Source organism: Botryllus schlosseri, chromosome 1 (genome assembly GCF_051294905.1).
Source record: "Botryllus schlosseri isolate E-star chromosome 1, Bs_hap1, whole genome shotgun sequence".
NCBI classification, from domain to species: domain Eukaryota; kingdom Metazoa; phylum Chordata; class Ascidiacea; order Stolidobranchia; family Styelidae; genus Botryllus; species Botryllus schlosseri.
Window position 1 is genome coordinate 6,407,929 of NC_137236.1, and position 20,113 is coordinate 6,428,041.

The 20,113-nt window shown below is 38.9% G+C and overlaps 1 protein-coding gene and 1 long non-coding RNA gene across 2 annotated transcripts; one reads left to right on the forward strand and one right to left on the reverse strand.

The window, feature by feature from the left end:
- The first annotated feature begins 589 nt into the window (after positions 1-589).
- Positions 590-4,201, forward strand: LOC145452953 (uncharacterized). Its single transcript, XM_080331096.1, has 4 exons — positions 590-2,274; positions 2,339-2,661; positions 2,750-2,887; positions 2,960-4,201. Exons 1-4 carry the CDS (start codon positions 893-895, stop codon positions 3,973-3,975), a joined length of 2,859 nt encoding a protein of 952 aa, XP_080187222.1. The 5' UTR covers positions 590-892; the 3' UTR covers positions 3,976-4,201.
- A 7,226-nt stretch (positions 4,202-11,427) lies between these two features.
- LOC145433642 (uncharacterized) lies at positions 11,428-15,042 on the reverse strand. Its single transcript, XR_013913161.1, has 2 exons — positions 13,930-15,042; positions 11,428-12,415 (listed from the first exon to the last, which is right to left on the reverse strand). It is a non-coding gene; the product is annotated as an uncharacterized LOC145433642 (long non-coding RNA).
- Positions 15,043-20,113: the final 5,071 nt, after the last annotated feature.

Sequence of the window (20,113 nt, forward strand, 5' to 3'; positions counted from 1 at the left end):
CCATTTATCGCTGCCACAATAAAATTTATGTTCACGTTGTTTTTTCCACCTAATTTTTTTCTGTTTGAAAATGTTTCTCCCGTTTCATATTTTAATCACACCGTATGATTACTGTCTGAAAACTTGTTTCTCACTGCCCTAATCAGTTTCAATGAACACTTTTTTGTGGTAATTTGCGCTGGGTCTGTTGTTCAGAGAAGTTTGATGTGGATATTCAAATCTTTGTATCACCGTGTGATGAGCTAATACTATAGTTTATGTCACCTAAATTTTAAGCTTTGTGCGCATTATCCTTTGTCATATTCTCGGGTAATTAGCGGTCTGCGCATATTATTTTTTATTTCATTTCAAATTGTAATGTTGTGGCCATTTTGTAAATATGTGTCTCTTCCTGCCATTCATTTCATGCAATTTGTCGACATTTTCACTTCCTCATTTTCAATTCGTTCATATTAATGGTTAATTATGGAGCTACAATCAGGGATATCTAGAAGCTCGGGATTGGACAATATGCGCGTGACGTCAGACAACGCGGCCCGGAGTAGGCCGACAGTCTGCGATCAGCCGTGAGAAGCGCTTCCGTGTTTGCTGTAGATAGGGACAAAAGTCGGCCGATTCACATGCGATCAGCTGTCAGAAGCGAAGGAAGTGCTTATGCGGTGTACAATTTCCGCGATCTTGTAGCTTGGTGGAGTTTAGATGTACCGGTATGTTGTACAATTTCCGGTACGTAGGTGTAGGTTTGTGGTGTTTAGATGTCTAAACAACGTGCTATTTTAGAGCAGTTTGCATCAGGGAAGTCTTCTGCCGTCTGAACTCGCGCTAGATTATTTATCATTGGCACATTTTATTGCAGCACTATACTATACGAGCTAAATGATACAGTATAGAAATGGGCTATAAATGTTGTGTTCCGGGATGCAGATCTGGATATAAAAAGACAAAAGATGAATCGGAAAGCAGCAACAGCACTGTTGTTTCATGCTATAGCTTTCCATCTGATCCCATCATGCGCAAAAAATGGATTAAAACAATCCCAAGAAAAGCTCTAGTTGCTTCATCTGGACAAAAAGTTTGCCGTTTACACTTTTCGGATGACGATTTCGAATATACTTCAAGTGACAAGAAGTCTCGGCGCTTGAAACATCGTGGTTGTGTAGCATTATCGAGACAACGGCTCAAATCTACTGCTGTGCCTCATATTTTTTCAACTTTGCCAAATTATCTAACAAGCCCCAATCCGAGACCTCGAAGTAAGAACTGCTCCTCCTCTGCTCGCCTTTCCACCGAGAATTCCCGCAGAGAAAAATGCAATGAGGAGTTTATTCAGCAAGAATGTGTGGTTGACCTACTCTCTTTGAAAGAAAAGTTTCAGAAAGAGCTTCTACCTGCTGGGTATGTCTATTCTACTGATGATGAAACATTGCAGTTCCACCTTATAACTTCGTCAAATGATATTCATCAGACGCCCATACTCACAGCTTCTGTGATAGTATCGAAGGACATGAAGATTCGTGCATTCATTAAAGGCGCCCCTGTTCCGCCTTCCAATTATGACGATTTATTGAGTGCAAGTTACGTTCAGAAGACATCTGAATTGAACAACATTCTTGCCAGATGCAAGTCGTTGTCCAGCGGCGATAGTAATTTCAACCACATAGAATTTACTGTATCTCTATTGGAGGAGTACCTGACTGTGCAGATGTCATCTACTAACTGTGCAGATTTCAACCCAATGTTGATCAGATTTATTATTGAGCAATTGTCACTCTGTCAAGTGACCCGCAATTCCCGGAGATACTCGACAGATCTTCTAACCACTGCATTCATGTGGAAATTTACAAGTCCAGCTCTCTATACACAGCTTCTGAACATTTTTGCTTTGCCATCAGTACGCCACCTTCGCAGATTATGTGAAGATATGACAGTGTCGCCAGGCAAACTTGATATGACGTATTTGAAGGAAAGGACTAAATCTTTATCCGACCGAGAAAAAATTGTAACCTTAATGATAGACGAGGTTTATACCGCACAGCGCGTGGAATATACAAATGGTTCTTTCATCGGGTTAACGGAAAGTGGCAATCCCGCTAAGACGGTGTTAACATTCATGGTGCAATCACTTTTTGGGAAGTACAAGGATGTGGTTTGTCTCATTCCGGTTGACAAACTTGACACTGAGACGCTGCGAACATGGTTTGATGAAGTGATGGAAAAGATCAACGATATACTACGGGTGGTAGCAATATCAACAGACAACCATGTCTGTAACCGGTGAGTTTTTATATCCTTGTTGGTTTTTGAAGTTGTTAAACAGGCATTTAATACTTATTTTTAGGAAATTATTCATGGATCTCTGTAATGGAGAACTTCGTCATAGCATCGAACATCCATATCGACACCGAGAAAAATTATTTTTGATTTTCGATTTCACTCACAACTTCAAAAACATCTTCAACCATTTTGTGAATAAGAAGCAGATGCACCCCCCTACTAAAGACAATGAGGATATACTGGGAGTGTCATGCCATGCAAAGTTCCTTCATATCAAAACCCTCTATGCTCTGGAAGAAGGCAAGACATTGAAAGTTGCACATCAACTCAAAAAAGTTTCTCTTAATCCCAGCAGCATCGCCCGAACTTCACCTCAGCACGCTTTGAGTAAGTATCATATCAATGTTAGCTCGCCGTCTCGACTTTGAACAATCCTTGGTAAAGATCATGACCTGATTGCTGCCCTTTTCTTCAGGTGTGTTTAGTGATTCAACAGTAGTGGGACTAAAGCACTTCGCAAAGGAAGGACATCCAGAATTTCTGCAAACTGCAAAATATGTTGAATTCATCCAAACCATTTGGAATATCATGTCTGTTAAAAGCCCAAGTAAAGGTAAAACTTCCATTACATAGGTTTCTTGCTGCAATTTGACTTTTATCTGATGCGACAAAATATTCATTTCAGCCGTGCGGAAAAGAAATTCATTTTTCACGCCACTGCAAATTGGTGAGGATCATCCCGGTGTTACCTATTTGAGAAGAGCCATCAACATTTTCAAGAATTGGCAAAAGTCGGGCTGTGCTGGTCTCAGCAATGAAACATTCATGGCCTGTATTCAGACAATGGGGGCTGTGCTATCGTTGACGGAGCATCTGCAAGTAACTCAGAATGTGGAATATTTATTATCCGGGAAAATAATGTCCGACCCAATCGAAGCCCGATTTGGGATGTATCGGCAGAGCAATGGCGGTAATTTCTTCATGTCTGTGAAGCAATTGCTGCTGGCGGAAAAAAAAATTCGGTGTCTAAGCCTGCTGCAGCGGGATGGACTGTCCAGAGCAATTATCAGTTGTGAACCGGGCGAGGAAGATGCATCAGCAAACCACGAAGATTTCCAGTGGCTTGCTGACTTCATGAAAACTGTCGTCACAAATGATGTGGACGATACTGATGCATCTGTTGTAGTCTTTGTTAGTGGATATATTGGTCGCTCAATTTTCCGCCGTAGGCGTTGTGACGACTGCAGAGGCGTGCTCATATCCGGTATTAATAATGTTCCAGATATTAATGGCTGCATTCCTGAGAGATATAAAACGATTTTTGACATGGCAGATCGTGGAGGACTTGCTGAACCAACTGAAATTTGCTTTGCCATTACATTATTGGCTGTGCAGTATTTCTCAGCTGTTTCAGCAGATGAAGACACGTTAAAAAAGTTTATGTGCTGTATGAATCAGCGCAACGTTTTTTTGAATGCAATGCGTTATGTTGTGTCTTCTACATCTCGTTTTCGTCACCTCATGCATGTCAAATGTAAATCTAGCCATTTGAACTTCAACCTTATTGTGCAAAGTGCTTTCAATTGTTTTGCAAAAAATCACCTCAAGCGTTTGAATGCCAGACCGATGCTTGAAGAGGCACCGAAGAAAAACTTTCGCAAGATCTGCAAACTGACTTCGAAGGCTTCTGCAAAATGCTAAATGGTGTCATATTGACGTCGCCACGACAACTGACTGTGACGTCACCGTGACAACTGACATCCCTATTGTTATTTATTGTGTTATTTCCTAATAAATATGTACAAAAGACACGTCCTTGATGTTTTGCGAAGTCTTTTGCAGCTGCTTGGTTGCATCAACATAGGCCTACTTCAGGGCACCTTGAAAAGAGGTGTCCAATCCCGGAGTTTCAAGATATCCCTGGCTACAATAAGCTCCTTATAGTCTGATATGATATTCTGTCAGCTTTTTGCTAGTAGTATCTTCCAATTCCAGCAGTATACAGCATCCTTACAAAGACAATGTGAAATGGATCCCTGTATGATTTGTGATACAGGTGATTAGCCCATCATTGTTCGCTATCATTTGTGATGATGAGATTGTAAACAGTCAGCCGCAGCACATAATATTTTTATTCTGTTTAGCTGACTGCAAGAGCATCACCTAACAGATCACTGGTATCAGGATTGACGCAAAATGTGCAATTCGAACTAGTACTAGTTGGTCCTCACTTTTCAAGATTCGCAACTCAAACTAGTATCTTCATTTCAGGCATTGCTCATGAATGAGCATCAGAAAGACAAAATGTGTAGAGAGATCGTCTCCATCGCAGTTTGGATCACAAACACGTCGGTGGGTTTCACGTATATTTCCAAGACGAGGATTTTGACGACATCGTTCTCGAGTTGTGCAAAAGAAGGGTAAAAGCTTGACTATGTTGTTAACTGATATCAAGTAAACGGATTTTGACTTACAGCATTTCTTATGTAAAAAGCTGCAATTCTAACTCGAAGCACATTTGGAAAAACGATGCAATAATTCTAATCTAATTAGGAAAAAACTTGTTCAGCTATAATACTAATTCTAATCAAATTTAAATAAAGATTGTGTGACTGTAAGCTAGTTAAGAAAAGCTGTTAGACAACTCTGATCACAAGGGCTGGTCGCAATGATTTGAGTACTCAAATCTAAATCGAGTAATTTATCAAATGATTCGAGTCGAGTAGGGGGATATGGTTTTTAAAACGGTACTGAAATGATATGCTCCTTACCATAAGAGTCAAAAATTATCAACAATAAACCTAGCTAAACCTACCTGAGAGGTAATTTACCAATGAGAATTGTGTTTTCGAAAGGATTTCTCACTGTGGAATGATGCAAATCTCGATTGATCGTATCTTAGCATACGAAATATGTAGTACGAAGCTACTGACGTTAGTGGAAATGACATAGCTGTGAAGTCGTGATCAAGCCACAGCATCGTCAAAAAGTGCAATGAAATAGGTGTGGTCCAAAAAGCTGCAAAACTGGGATTGCATTATTTGTGGTCACATGAAAAGTACATATTTGAACTTTATACATCATTCCTGGTGTTAGTACGACATAACGAGTTCTAACTCGAAGCCCAATAGTCGAAATATCAAGTTAGCACCATGAAATAACCTTTCTAACTTGAAAGGTTCACCGATCTGCAAAATTTGTTGTCGATTTTTACCTGCCTCCAAGCTCAGAACCACTGATTTATATGTACCCAACAAATATTGCTCTTGATTTGATTCTAAAAGTCCAATGAGCTTTGATTTTTGATTGTCAGTCGCTGATGGAAGTTTACATAAGAAGACGCGCCATCACGGAAGCTGAGACTCGTTCTTACATGCAACAAACTCTGCTTGGAGTGGTTTATCTTCACAACTATATGATCATTCACAGAGATATCAAGGTAACATTGCTTGCAGTAGTGCAGAGTACTTTGTCAGAGGTGGTCCGTAATGAAGTGCTTCTGGTTTTTCACAGCATCAAGTCAGATTTGGACAACTAGATAATTGTAGTTGCCTAATTTAACTAATTCGAGCGAAAGCCAGTAACCTAATTCTAATGTAATTGCAAATGTACTCTCATTGTAATTCTAATATAATTTAAGTTTCCCTGAAATTGCCACAGGAGAGCTGTATCGTGCGAAACGAGCCAAGTTTGGTTTACAGGCATCTGCTATTATCGTGCTTACTCCGATTTGATATTACCCGAACTTCATTGAATGTCCAAGGTTTCGCTAATTCAGTAATTCCAATTATAATCTAATTTTGAAAAACCTTTCTAATTATAGTCTAATTTGGAGATATACTGTTTAGCTTCAATTATAAGTATAATCTAATTCGTCATAAACTTTTAAACTATCATTCTAATTTAATCTAATTTCGAAGAAACTTTGTAGCTGTCAATCTAATCCTAATATAATTGAGTAGTATATTCATATTGAAGTGAACCCGAATATTTTCGTCTGACACTTATAGGGGTAATCGTCATCAACTAGTAGAGAATTGAAAAGAACATCGTATGTCAACAATCGCATCACAAAATATGACGTCACCAGAATGAAATGTCGAATACGAGAGCATTCAATGTACTATTTTAGATGATGCACGAACTCTTTTTGTTGACACAGCCTTGGCTGGTGTATTTTGATAAAAGTCGACTCCAAGGCACACAAATGAAAGTGTGAATGACCCTTTCCGAGCATGCGAAATCTGTCGTCTAGCTAATTAAAATATGTGCAACTAACTTAACTAGAAACATTGCTAGATAATAATAACAATTGACAGTACGAATAAGGAATAACGGATTTGCAAACGGGCGACCGTACTAAGAAATATCACACATGGCATCAGTATTTCAAAAGGACAGGATTTCCAGTTTAAAATGAGAGAGCTTTCGAGCCCAAAACCCTCCCCATGACTAAGCCTCTGTTAGTATTGATGACTCTGGCCTGGCAATGGCTGCAAGAACAGCACACAACAAAGCACCAGTGTCAAGATTTGTGTCAACTAGTTGTTCGTAAACTAATTTTTTAGAAATGCCCATCTAGAACTAGAACTACTCACAAATACAATAGCTAGTAGACCATCAACCAACTAGGTTGGTACTTGGTACATGTCTCAATAGTTGTGTGACTGGATTTGTCTTGACAGCTGGAGAACCTCTTCCTCAACAACAGCATGGAGAGGAAGATTGCAAGTTTTGGCCTAACTACCAAAGCCAACTTTCACACCAAAACAAAGACCTCTTTTTGGGTCAAACCTAAATATATTGCCCTGGAAGGTCCCAGTAACAATGGACACAGTTTCGAAATGGAACCTGGTCACTGAGATGTATTTTGTGAGTATGATTTAACACTACTCTGGGACCTAATAAAAGTGGTTGCAAGGGCATTAGGTGTAGAAGTTGTCAGATCGAGTGCATGAGTAATTCGATTTTGAATCAAGTATTAGTCTTCGACTCGGGTTTTCAAGTATTACTCATTATGACGCCATAATAGTATGAAAGGTGTGAAAATTGCCATATGTACCTTTTATGCGACCACAAAGAATAGAATGCCAGATCACATTAAGGATGATTTGTTATTTTTTCGACCATTCCTATTTCCTTGCACTTTGTGACAAGGCTGTGTATTGATCACGATTTCACAGAAATATGATTTCCACTAACATTGTACCTTTATACTACATATTTCATATGCTGCGATACGACCAATCGAGGTATACACTGGCCTTTGCAGTGGAAAATTGTACCGAAATTATAAATCTTGTATTCATATTAACTTTTTGTGGCAAGAATCGTATCATTTCGTGTCCTTCAAATATCGAGTGACTTTAAACTTGACTCGAGTCACATTAAAAAATCGAGTAACATGACTTTCCTCGAAAAATCAAATATGGAGTGATTCGATATGACGTGTGACTCGAACACAGTGACACATTTCCAACGTTGCTATACCATGCTTTTCGCAGCAGGTTGTGTATTGACTAGTCACAATAAGTCACTGCAAAGCAAGCACTGTCCAGTGAGATTTTCCAGGCTGCATTCCACAAAAACTATCGACCACCTGCTTGGCTATCACGCCCAGATTTTCGGAAAGTGGACTGGAGCCTAGTTTCAACGGTATGGTTTTTACCATTTTATAATCTGGTTACGGCTGGGCTAAATCGAGTTCCTGAGAGACTCGATTCTGGATCGAGTATTTAGTCTTTGAGATGAGTATGGGAGTAACGTCGAAAATAATGTCATAATAGTATGAAAGACGTGGAAAGTTGCCAGTTACACTTTGTGACAATGCTGAGGGTTGATCATGCCGCGATCACGAATCACAGATATGTCATCAAGGTTTACATCCTTCTACGGTGTAAAACTGCATCGAAAGAATAATTCTTGTAGTGGCCGCAAAAAAGGTAGATAAATTGAACATTAAACTTATTCCATATCGTTGTCATGCCGTAATGAGTGATACTCTATTAAAAGACTGATTGCCGATTTATAATCGAATCAATTGGGTGCTCGATTTCTCCCAGACCTACATAGAACATGAAAATAGCAGCATTTCCTGTAATTTTTTATTGGGAAGGTTCACCGCTATGCAACATTTGTTGTCAAATTTGACCGTCCCACTAGCTCAATCAGGTTGACAACCACTGATTCAGATGTTCCCAACGAATAATATTGGTGATTTCACTAGGACAATTCAATTTTTTGATTTTTATTGCCAGTCGCTGATGGAGCTTCACAAAAGACGGCGCGTCATCACAGAACCAGAGTCTCGTTATTACATGCCACAGATTCTGCTTGGAGTCGGGGTTGCTGTGATACCAGACTTGTACAAACTACTGGATTCATTGAGATGTGCTACTAGTACTACAACTAGACTTACGCAATTTCCAAAATTTTCAACTAGAACTAATGCCCATTAGGAATCCACAACTAACTACTCAACTAACAGATGAATTACTGAATTGCAATGAACTAAGAAATAAGAACATCACACAACAGAACAATGGTATCACGATTCACACCAAACGTGTTTTTACTTGCCCGACAACTTCACATTTTAAATCTGCAACTAGAACCACTAAAAAAGCAGTCGTTTGTTGGCCATCAACCAACTAGATTGGTAATTCGTACAGGTCTGGATGCTTGTGTAACTAAATGTGAAATTTGTATTGACAGGAGAACCAATTCCTGAGCAACAACATGAAGATTGGAGATTTGACCTAGCTACCTAAGTTGAGTTTGACAGCCGAACAAAGAACACGTTTTGCGGCACATCCAACTAAATTGCCCCGGAAGTTCTAAGGAAATAAAGACACAATTTTAAAGTGGACACCCGGTCGATGTGTTGTTTTATGTGAGTATGATGCAGCATTGGGGTGTAAGGGTCTTAGATGTAGAGCTGGAAAATATCGCGCACTTGAGTAATTCAAATCTGAATCGAGTCGAGTATTTGAGTCGCATTCATGACAGTGTTAACAACATTATGATTGAAGTGCAGAATTGAAATATGTACCTTTTATGCAACCACAAAGAATATAATGCCAGTTCTACATCATAGTAAAGATGATTTTATATTTTTTCGACCATACCAATTTCATTACACTTGGTGACAATGCTGTGGGTTGATTCCTTCAGAGATATGTCATTTCCACAAATGTGTGTAGTTTTGTACGACATAACTCGTATGATGCGATATGACCAATCAATATTTCATGGCTTTGACAGCGGGAAATGATGTCAAAACTATAATTCTCGTTGATAGATTTCCTCTCACTGGCCAGGAATGTATCATTTTAAATCTAAAAATATTTTCGACTTCCATCCTTAGAATTGATACTCACTCAGTTTACCAATATCCGAATCACTATGACAGTCCTAGCCACAAGCGTCCCACTTGATAACTTGATGCATTTTTTGTTTACTCTAGGTCATCGGTTCTCAACCGGGGGTCCGCGAAGCGTCCGAATTTGCAAAAGGGTTGATAACTTTTTTTCTTTATTTGGATTTAAATCAGAGAAATCACGAAGCACTTTCGCTACATAACTGCTAAAATTTCAGGATCACATAAACAGAACGGCTGTCTGTGATGAATTATTCCACTGTGCAAACTCATTGTAATTGGCAAATTATCAACGGAATACTAAAACTAACAATTCACTGTTGGGGGTGTTTTGTTGGGGTTTTGGAAAAAAGTGGCGTGGAAAGATTTTTTTCCTTGTTATGCATGACCGCTATTCTAGAATAACGTCAAGATGAGCTGCTAGATTGAAATGACTAGACTGGATGTTGGATTGGTCCACGTATATTGCGATCTTAACCAAAAGGTGTCATCAGAAATTATCATTGCATTAGCTGCCACCCATACCCATACGTACTTGTGGAAATGAAATTTCGGCACCCAGTGTTATCAAAACAACGTCGCGGATTTTCAAGACACGACCCCGTATTTAAAAAATGCATCTACATAATTCGCTTTGAAATAATATAAAAAAACCTTCCCAATTTCTATATAAATAGTAAGCCTATAATATATTTTCAAGAAAAGTCACTTTTCCCTTTCTTAATACTAGCCTACAGTAAATATATTTCCCCCGGCAGATGACGGTTGCATGATAATAGAGGTCAATTTAAACTAACACTTGGGGGTCCACGGGGGTCCATGAAGGTCCAGAGCGGGTCTGCGAAGACAAAAAGGTTGAAAACCACTGCCCTAGGTATGCAGACATGGTTGGTCGGTAAGGCGCCGTACTGGATTTTCAAACTGTGCAACCATAGCACGACTCGCTTTCCAAAATGTGCAACTACAAGTAGTATATACGATCGCTCGCGAACGGCTATGGGACTCTTATGGCGGGGTGGCACGGTGCCGAGAAAACCGGGGGTGGCACGGTGACCCTTATCTCTTATGGCGGGGGTGGCACGGTGACCCTTATCTCTTATGGCGGGGGTGGCACGGTGCCATTGTGTCTTATGGCGGGGGTCGCATGGTTACCTTTTCGGGTATAGGCTGCGGCGGCACGGTGCCGTGAAAACTCGTGGTGGCATGGTTACCTTTTCAGGTATAGGCGCGGTGACAGGGTGACCTTTCAGGAGAGATGATTTGACTAACGTTGTGGGTATAGGCGCGGCGGCACGGTGTTGAATATGTATCAAGTAAATAGTCACGTGATTGATTCTTAGTTAATGTGTATATTACAAATTAATATATATGACCGATTCGAGTTGATCCCAACGTTTACGGCGAGTGCGACTTTAATATATCGTTATTCTTATGGGCGCCGCGATGATTCGTACTTTCGTTGATAGAATGCTAGCGGCATGTCGTACTTTCACCAAAAAGGGTGTGAAATAGTTTGCTGAATCTAGGAATCAGTCGCTTGGTTATTAGTTTACCACGGAACCGGCGTAGACGGCGATTCCAATACCAACAATTGCCGCGTTCACATATTAACACTCCAAATAGGTGTGAAATAGTTTGCAAACCCTGCGTTCGCTGACAAGATAATGTCTCAGACATACGCGACTTGATGTTACAGGCATATCGATCGCTCACGCGGTGAAATTTTCGTAAGCAGTTTGGCACAGAGCTTGATTTCACTCGTACGATTTAATAAGTAACGAATAACAGACCGCCAGTGTCGGTAACTTGAATAGCGACAAATTGTCACTTATTTCCGCTCTAACCCTAATCCTTTGTGAAGTGAACGCTTATTCAAAAGGGTGTGATATCATTTTAAAATCCTACGACACTCACAGGGTAATGCTTCAGACAAAGCGATCCCTCATGCCCGCTCACAAGGTAATATTTCCGTAATTAGTTTGTCACAGAGTCGTCGCAGACGGTGATTCGTAAACCAACAATTTGACACTTTCTGGTATGGTCGCTATATGTTTTTGACACTTTGTCCGTGTTTGACTTTAGTTGTATGATAAGAATCATGCGAATATTCAAGCAATGTATCAATCGAATGGAATGAAACTTACTACACAGCTCAAGTTGATTCGTATCTGAATGTGTTAATTCGGTACAATTCTAATTAATTTGAGAAATCTTTTTAATGTGATCTTTTGATTCGACCGTAATCTGAATATTACTGACACCGACTTTCAGCCACATTGAATTATTCACACATTCCACGCCGCTGTTTTAACAGTTATAGAATCAATACCAACTATCTCTAACCCGATAATATTCAATCATTTTGGTAATTTACCAACTTTAAATCCATTCGCGGATGTACTAAAGGTAAATCCAAATAATCCAAAATGAAATATTTGGACTTTGACATAGTCTGAATTGAAATAGATTGACAAACATGACTACCAACTTTCCCGCAGTCCCATTTCGATATTATATGCACATTGATTTGAAACAAGTAATGAAACATTGCAACTCTATTCGCGATCCCGCTTTCCGTTTGTCAAAGAGATATTTTAGCATCTTACCATACTCAAAAGAATTCTTCACAACATTAACAATTGTTAAAAATCTAGTTTTCACTTACTTGATTATATCACTACAACTCACAAACTTGAATTAATTCATCCTGGCTGTATTCGTATGATCGGTCTTTTTTATTCGATTGTAAAGGTCGTTACTATTCTGAAGACAAAGTATTTACTAATCGGTACATATACGATTTGACTTGGACATATTATATTTTGAGTATACGAGATTTGAATGTCCGAACAATAACTGAGAATTAATTTATCACAATTAAATCCGTATATTACAGCGTAAAAGATATTGGGGTGTCAGCAACTCTGTACGGTCGTAGTTACAACCACATTAACTAATCTACCCAGGCAACTCGTCATGATCATTCCTGAAATCAACACAAACACGACCACTGACTTGAGTTAACCACGAAACAGCATCAAGTTTTAAATCCGCTTGCAGCTGACGGATTATTCGAATGCATCGATGGAGAATATTATTGAACTCGTCGGTATTGTTACTTCAACAAATTACACCGACTGCGAAAGTTAATATCGAATGGTAAGACTTGATCACATATTTGTTGATCACAGACATGACAAAAAAAACATTACCGAGATTTTATAAACTAGTCATATTACTCTACACATCTATCAATATCAAAATGCGAGTCATCCAATTTTTCTACTAAAGTAACATTGCACTTTCGGATTCGGATTCGGTATAGTCATACAAATTGTATTAAATCCAACATCAAAACAAAAGGAATTTTTTTAGTTTATTGAAATCAAATCATTCGTCTTCGACTTGTGCTTTTCTAGATTGCACGCAACAATTCGTTACGAATGAGCTGTAACCAAAGTTAAGAATTCTTTGTGTCCACAGATATAGAAGATGAATATAGCTAACACAATCACGAATCGACGTTTCAGAGTATTTCACGGATGTAATAAACTTGTTAGTGTCGCCTATCTAAAAGTATGCATGCGTTCGATTTCCATACCGACTGTTGCGATGTTTAGGATTCGCTTACAATGACAAAGAGTGAGGATTTAACATCAATGTCGTTACTGGAGGTATTCACAACAGAGAATCGAAACATTACACAGTGTGAAAATATATCTTTGATATCAAAGCACTATCCCAAGTACACGATTAATACTCAACTCCGTTCACACTTTCTATAGAACGTGCTAAATGTAAAATATCACGAGGTTGCACTCTAAGACTTTGATCATTACAAAAGTAAATTGAATATGTTTGCTCGACGCATTCAATTCAACTAGAAATGTCTAGTGCACAACAATCGTAATATTAAGGAAGTACTTGCTACACTGTAATTCACTAAACGTGTTTTGCATTGTTGTTCATTTGTAGCATTGATTGAAATTGTTTTTTGAACCCTCAAATAATAATTCCCGACATGAAACCAAACCGCTGAAAGTCGTTACCAACACAAAGAAACACTTTGTACGATGTTTGCCAAATGTACCCTATGGTTAGGTGTACTAGAATTATTTGTGTAACACATACACCGACAATGTAATCGAGAATATTTCCGTTGTCATTCGCTAAAGTAAATGTCATCACAATACTCTGTCACTAAAGATCTTACTTGTATCTGATTGAATCACCGATAATTAACTCGCTAAATCAAACCATAAGGAAATTTCACTCACTCATCAGATATGAAACAGCGTCGCTTAATCGGTGTAGATCGTTTTTCTAAATGCAAATCATACCTGACCAACAGAAAACAATTTTCACTCACCTTGTAATGAAACCAAGTGGTGGACCTTCGTTCAATATTTTGTTTGTGTCAAATACTTTGCAATAAACACAGTGGAGTGGTCGAGCTTTACATCAGCAGACTGTAATCTGTAAATCAAGCTTACATCCGACTTGTAACTGTATCGTTTACCTAACCGAGTTGTATGCACAGTTTGATATTTTTTGTTATTTGGTAATTGCTGAATATACTACTTCGAAATACTCCCTTGAACGTAATTTCCATCATCGTAATAATCGAAGTACATTTGTGTCGAATTCGTAACAGCCGACTATGACATGATAAATTTTTGACAAGTTATGCTTGGAAGATTGGTGCATCTCTCGAAAAATAATATACCACTCATATTGATACTGTTACTCCATTGACCGGTATTTTCAAACGAGTCGATTTTCAACCGAGCAAAATTTATTACTTGAGTTGTCCCGCTTACTATATTTAAATGTAAACTCACCCGTCTTTCAACAACAAACAATGATAAAAAGTACACAAGCAAACACAACAAGTTTTACTTTTGTTGGAGACTAATTATTATTCCACACATCTCATTTCATACTATGTGTTTATGAAAGATATTCACGGCACACGAAAATATTCGATATTCCATGCTACGAACATACGCAATGATTGGTGACGCTTTCACACTATTTCGATTTAGTGTAACAAAAACAACAACAACAATTTTCACTCTCTTGACTTATGAAAACAACAGACGAACCTTCATTCAATATTTTGTTTTTGTCAACTAGTTACTTTTTCATGAGACCCCCACAACTCTTACAAAAGTACGAAAGATATTTACATCGCACAAAGTAATCAACTTTACTCGATATTCTCACATTACGAAACTAAAGAATGGTTGGTTTGACTCTACAAACTGTTTCGTTACCTCAAGAACTTTATTGTCTGAATGGTTGTTCATGTGTCTTAAGAACCAAATAGTTCAACACAGCACTAGTACCAACAGAAACACCAGAGTTGTTAACACAAAAGTTTGCATGTGCGCAGTATGCGAATACCGCGTGTAAGTCCAGCACAATTGCAGTATCCAACCGAGATTAGTTAACACCAATTTATTACAACGGAGCCACGTAAACTTTCGTGAATGTAAGGCATACTCACTTCTCGAGATTCTGTCAATGTCATAGCAATAAACCAGCTACTCCAACAACAGAGTACATACGTTTTCTAGTGACGACTCTCGAATCTTTCACATAGATCAAACTACTTTGCTAACGAAAAGTGCTGAGTCATCATATGGTTATCCTCACTAGTAAAACATACTATCATACAAAATGGTCGTTATAGTTTGCACACCAACGGTACATCGTACAAGTAACAAGTCTCGAGAATCCAGTTATTCAAAAAACGTGAAAGTATTTCTACACCAAGTCGTTATGTTGACGAAAGCGTATATTGTAATATCATGATCGATTTGCATTCGTTGGCCACAAACTGTCACTACTCTAAATAATTCTTTTTCACTCAAACACAAACGCATATTTGTCACCATTCGTTTTCATCAAGCACGGGTTCAGGAAACTTACTTACTACGACATGAATTTTTATGTTGTGTAAATAGGTAATAATTAAATCAAGTAACGCTATATCAACATCATCGACTTGTGCTAATAGATTTACATGCGGTCTTGTGGTTTTCGTCGGGACATACAGCACGAACTAACTGTAGACTCCTCTCTGTTGTACAACTACTCGGTAATCGAAATGCATTAACATGTAAACAACGATCTTGTTTCGTCACACCAAAAATATGTTCACTGTCGCGATACTCCGCACAAGACGTGCATAACCTTTTCACACTCGTAATAGTATACCAACGTCAAGCGATAACGTTTAACAAGACCAACGACACTGAACCCACAACGTTTACCTATGTAAAATTAGCACTTTCACTTGCCAGTCCATCGTTTACCTGACTAAACATATTATTTTCCTTTGGAGATCTGACGTTTACCCAGAGTAAGAAACCATTTTCACTTGGAAATATATTTTTTCTCTGGTTAACAAACCTTTTTTCACTTGGAAATATATTTTTTCTCTGGTTAACAAACCTTTTTCCCTGAGCAACACACCATTTTGACTTGGTGGTCGTCGTTTACCCGAGTAAAAATATCATTTTCTTTGGAGATCCGGCGTTTACCCAGTGTAACAATACATTTTCACTTGGAAAAACACTTTTACCTAGAGTAACTAATCATTTCTCCTGTGTAACAAACCCTTTTCGTCTGGAAAACTATCATTTGCCTGAGTACCAATACAGTTTTCACTTGGAAATCTATCTTTCACCTGGGTAACAATACCATTTTCGTTTTGAAAATTGACAACCACACCGAACAATTTGATATTTTTGTATATTGTTACAACGGGCAGTGACAAAATATACACCAACAACGACTCCGATACATTTGTCTAATCAAATATTCACTTGCTCTGATGCATCCCATCGAAATCATTGGTTACTCGCATGCAATAACAATGTGCTGTTGTACATCGACATGTATGTTTTCGTAATTGGGGAATAAAGGGGTTTCCGATATGGCCGCGATATGGTTCGCGCTTTGGATTTTCCAGAGTCAAAATGTCTGAATAAAACACCTCCTCGACTTTGGTAACTGGTTGGTACACGGATAATGATGTTCGGAAAACGGATGAATTTATGTTCCCCATCGCGCTAACAACTCCGGGTTACTTGTGAGTTTCCTCAGGTCTGTTTACTATATTGTGTCTTTACCGGTCAATACATGTCGCTCCAGTCAGCTGAAACCGGATCACTAATATGAGAAAGTGTGTGGGCCTGATCCGGATATTCACTCATGAACCAACGACCAATATTCAAGTAAACATGTTACAGACCGTGTTTTGTCTCCATGAAAAATACCAATGCATACACCATCACATACAAGTAACGTCACGATTGTTCACAAGTATTCGCGTAAACGAGGTGTACATACAATGTGTCGGTGTACAAACATCATGGAAAACAAATTCATGTTCTCAAGTATCATCATGCGACGACTCTGTACATTCAATGTTGGCATAGATGACACACGACATGATACAATGGACAGTGCATTATGCATACCGATATATTCTCAGTCAAATATGCGAACCGTGTACTATCGCGCATCCCGATTTTCGCTGAATATCCACAACACCAACAAATCTGTACATTTCTTTTCCCTCGACCTCGACGATAGAGTTATCATCCCAATGTACCTATCGAGTGTATGGTTCATCAGGTGTAAAATCCAAATCAAATGTCACCAAGGTATCGTTTTTCATTTTCAATATTTCCACCGCTGCATCTTGTCTGTGTCGTAAAACAACGGTGTGGGGCCAGAGGAATCTATGGACAGTTACGCGTAGTCCCATATTTACTCGTGGGTATACTCAGGTAACGACAACGCTTTCTCAGTGGTCTGCGTGGGTGAACCGTTTCAATACGTAGCTGGATCAACTAGACCAAAAGTTTCCAACAGTGATTTATGTTGACCTGTCGAGTTACGAGATAGCACCCTCTTGCGGTGTGATTAACACGAAATAAGCCTTCAACTCACAGAGACACACCTTGGATTACATTATCTAATCGTAATCGAACTCGAGATTCACACACACACAGAGTCCCTGTTTACGATTTCAATCCGGAGTCACTGCTCACGATGTTTATCTGTAGTCGTTATGTGGGAGTAGCGACATCTGACATATTCATCGCGTGAAAGATTGATAACGACGGTGATCGCCAAATACATTATACCATGTGAAACACTGCGGCCTCAGCAAAAAAGTTCGCAGGTTAGCACGAACAATACGTGGTGGGATTGAGCGAGTTACGCAACCCAATTTTACTATATGTCGAAGTCTGGATCACGATACAAGTCTACCTGAGAATCCGAACAATCTTGCAAAATCAAGGTGTGAACCCGTGAAAGGACTGTACTCGTGTGAGATTGATTTTTCACAAGTTGGGTGGAGGTCGGTTCATACTAAGACCATGTTACGTCCAAATATGGCTGCTTGCCTGTCTCCAAGTCATCTATGCCCACATTGAATGTACAGAGTCGTCGCATGATGATACTTGAGAACATGAATTTGTTTTCCATGATGTTTGTACACCGACACATTGTATGTACACCTCGTTTACGCGAATACTTGTGAACAATCGTGACGTTACTTGTATGTGATGGTGTATGCATTGGTATTTTTCATGGAGACAAAACACGGTCTGTAACATGTTTACTTGAATATTGGTCGTTGGTTCATGAGTGAATATCCGGATCAGGCCCACACACTTTCTCATATTAGTGATCCGGTTTCAGCTGACTGGAGCGACATGTATTGACCGGTAAAGACACAATATAGTAAACAGACCTGAGGAAACTCACAAGTAACCCGGAGTTGTCAGCGCGATGGGGAACATAAATTCATCCGTTTTCCGAACATCATTATCCGTGTACCAACCAGTTACCAAAGTCGAGGAGGTGTTTTATTCAGACATTTTGACTCTGGAAAATCCAAAGCGCGAACCATATCGCGGCCATATCGGAAACCCCTTTATTCCCCAATTACGAAAACATACATGTCGATGTACAACAGCACATTGTTATTGCATGCGAGTAACCAATGATTTCGATGGGATGCATCAGAGCAAGTGAATATTTGATTAGACAAATGTATCGGAGTCGTTGTTGGTGTATATTTTGTCACTGCCCGTTGTAACAATATACAAAAATATCAAATTGTTCGGTGTGGTTGTCAATTTTCAAAACGAAAATGGTATTGTTACCCAGGTGAAAGATAGATTTCCAAGTGAAAACTGTATTGGTACTCAGGCAAATGATAGTTTTCCAGACGAAAAGGGTTTGTTACACAGGAGAAATGATTAGTTACTCTAGGTAAAAGTGTTTTTCCAAGTGAAAATGTATTGTTACACTGGGTAAACGCCGGATCTCCAAAGAAAATGATATTTTTACTCGGGTAAACGACGACCACCAAGTCAAAATGGTGTGTTGCTCAGGGAAAAAGGTTTGTTAACCAGAGAAAAAATATATTTCCAAGTGAAAAAAGGTTTGTTAACCAGAGAAAAAATATATTTCCAAGTGAAAATGGTTTCTTACTCTGGGTAAACGTCAGATCTCCAAAGGAAAATAATATGTTTAGTCAGGTAAACGATGGACTGGCAAGTGAAAGTGCTAATTTTACATAGGTAAACGTTGTGGGTTCAGTGTCGTTGGTCTTGTTAAACGTTATCGCTTGACGTTGGTATACTATTACGAGTGTGAAAAGGTTATGCACGTCTTGTGCGGAGTATCGCGACAGTGAACATATTTTTGGTGTGACGAAACAAGATCGTTGTTTACATGTTAATGCATTTCGATTACCGAGTAGTTGTACAACAGAGAGGAGTCTACAGTTAGTTCGTGCTGTATGTCCCGACGAAAACCACAAGACCGCATGTAAATCTATTAGCACAAGTCGATGATGTTGATATAGCGTTACTTGATTTAATTATTACCTATTTACACAACATAAAAATTCATGTCGTAGTAAGTAAGTTTCCTGAACCCGTGCTTGATGAAAACGAATGGTGACAAATATGCGTTTGTGTTTGAGTGAAAAAGAATTATTTAGAGTAGTGACAGTTTGTGGCCAACGAATGCAAATCGATCATGATATTACAATATACGCTTTCGTCAACATAACGACTTGGTGTAGAAATACTTTCACGTTTTTTGAATAACTGGATTCTCGAGACTTGTTACTTGTACGATGTACCGTTGGTGTGCAAACTATAACGACCATTTTGTATGATAGTATGTTTTACTAGTGAGGATAACCATATGATGACTCAGCACTTTTCGTTAGCAAAGTAGTTTGATCTATGTGAAAGATTCGAGAGTCGTCACTAGAAAACGTATGTACTCTGTTGTTGGAGTAGCTGGTTTATTGCTATGACATTGACAGAATCTCGAGAAGTGAGTATGCCTTACATTCACGAAAGTTTACGTGGCTCCGTTGTAATAAATTGGTGTTAACTAATCTCGGTTGGATACTGC

Bases quoted from the DNA above. Each gene is read 5' to 3' on its own strand.
- LOC145452953 (XM_080331096.1), top strand. From the start codon at position 893: ATGGGCTATAAATGTTGTGTTCCGGGATGCAGATCTGGATATAAAAAG. The intron at 2,275-2,338 runs GTGAGTTTTTAT...ACTTATTTTTAG, and splicing joins GACAACCATGTCTGTAACCG to GAAATTATTCATGGATCTCT. The intron at 2,888-2,959 runs GTAAAACTTCCA...TATTCATTTCAG, and splicing joins TGTTAAAAGCCCAAGTAAAG to CCGTGCGGAAAAGAAATTCA.